The sequence below is a fragment of the Trichoplax adhaerens genome, genomic scaffold, assembly GCF_000150275.1.
Source record: "Trichoplax adhaerens TRIADscaffold_4125 genomic scaffold, whole genome shotgun sequence".
Classification (NCBI taxonomy): domain Eukaryota; kingdom Metazoa; phylum Placozoa; class Uniplacotomia; order Trichoplacea; family Trichoplacidae; genus Trichoplax; species Trichoplax adhaerens.
This window is the reverse complement of record NW_002062212.1, coordinates 1-1,101: the sequence shown is the minus strand read 5'-3', so window position 1 is coordinate 1,101 and position 1,101 is coordinate 1. Positions and strand designations below refer to the sequence as shown.

General features: G+C 42.2%; 1 protein-coding gene across 1 annotated transcript; it reads left to right on the top strand.

The window, feature by feature from the left end:
* Window positions 1-15: 15 nt before the first annotated feature.
* TRIADDRAFT_63031 (uncharacterized protein) lies at window positions 16-962 on the top strand (the record flags this gene model as incomplete). Its single annotated transcript, XM_002119027.1, has 3 exons — window positions 16-315; window positions 613-819; window positions 897-962. Coding segments are annotated over 3 exons (573 nt in total), but the record flags the coding sequence as incomplete, so codon positions are not given.
* Window positions 963-1,101: the final 139 nt, after the last annotated feature.

Sequence of the window (1,101 nt, the reverse complement as noted above, 5' to 3'; positions counted from 1 at the left end):
TTATCTGATTTTCAGGTATATACAGGCAAAGAAAAGAAAACACCGGAACGTGGGTTAGGCGCCAGAGTTGTTCGGGATTTAACTTGGGACTTAGAAGGAAGAAATCACAATGTTTACATGGACAATTTCTTCTCAAGTACCGGGTTATTCCTTGAACGACGAAAGAAAGGTGTGATGTGCTGTGGAACGACCAGGCAGAACAGAATTGGGTGGCCTCGAGGACTTCGTGGCAAGAAAGTGGTTCGACGTCGTGGTCAAAGCAAGTCGTTGCAGTGTGGGTCACTTTTAGCATCTGTATGGTTCGATAAGAAACAGGTTTGCTTCTTGTCTACGTGTTCCAATCCTACTGTTTCCTCAACAGTGAAACGTAAGGGTCGCGACGGTAATAGCCTGGAAGTAGAGTGCCCTTCGGTTGTGCCGCAGTATACGAAGTTCATGGGTGGAGTGGATAGGGCTGATCAACTTAGATCTTCCTATCCTACGAAGAGAAAGAGCCGAAAGTGGTGGAAATACCTATTTTGGTTCCTGTTCGACACCGCAGCTGTTAATGCTTTCATCTGCATGTCGGAGTCTGCCAACCACGTCCAGAAAACCAGCACTGGGAAAAAAAAGGTAAGGACTCAGTTCCAATTTCGTAGTCAATTAGTCGTACAACTAATTTCTACATATCGTGGGGGTCGGAAATGGCCTTTCTATTCGAATATGGGCGAGAAACATACGAAGCATTACCCAGTGGAGCTACCTAAACGTAGGAGATGTCGAGGATGTTCTAAGCTGGGGAAGACAAAAACTACATTAATCGGCTGCGATCGATGCAAGGTAAGTGTGTGAGATTACAACGCCTCTGATCGAATTCTTTTACTCATTGATAACATTTGTTATATAATTATTAACAGATTGGATTATGCCTGAAATGTTTCAAGCCTTACCACTTGGACTTAGATGGAGAACCGGATGTCTGATACATTAATTTATAGTTGATTAAACTACTACTGTTTGCTGTGTTACGTAAAACTATACTATATATTGGCATTTAGCTAAGATTGTAAGTTGTTAATTGCAGTAGCACTACTTGTTGGTACTAATGGTTGATATGTAAAA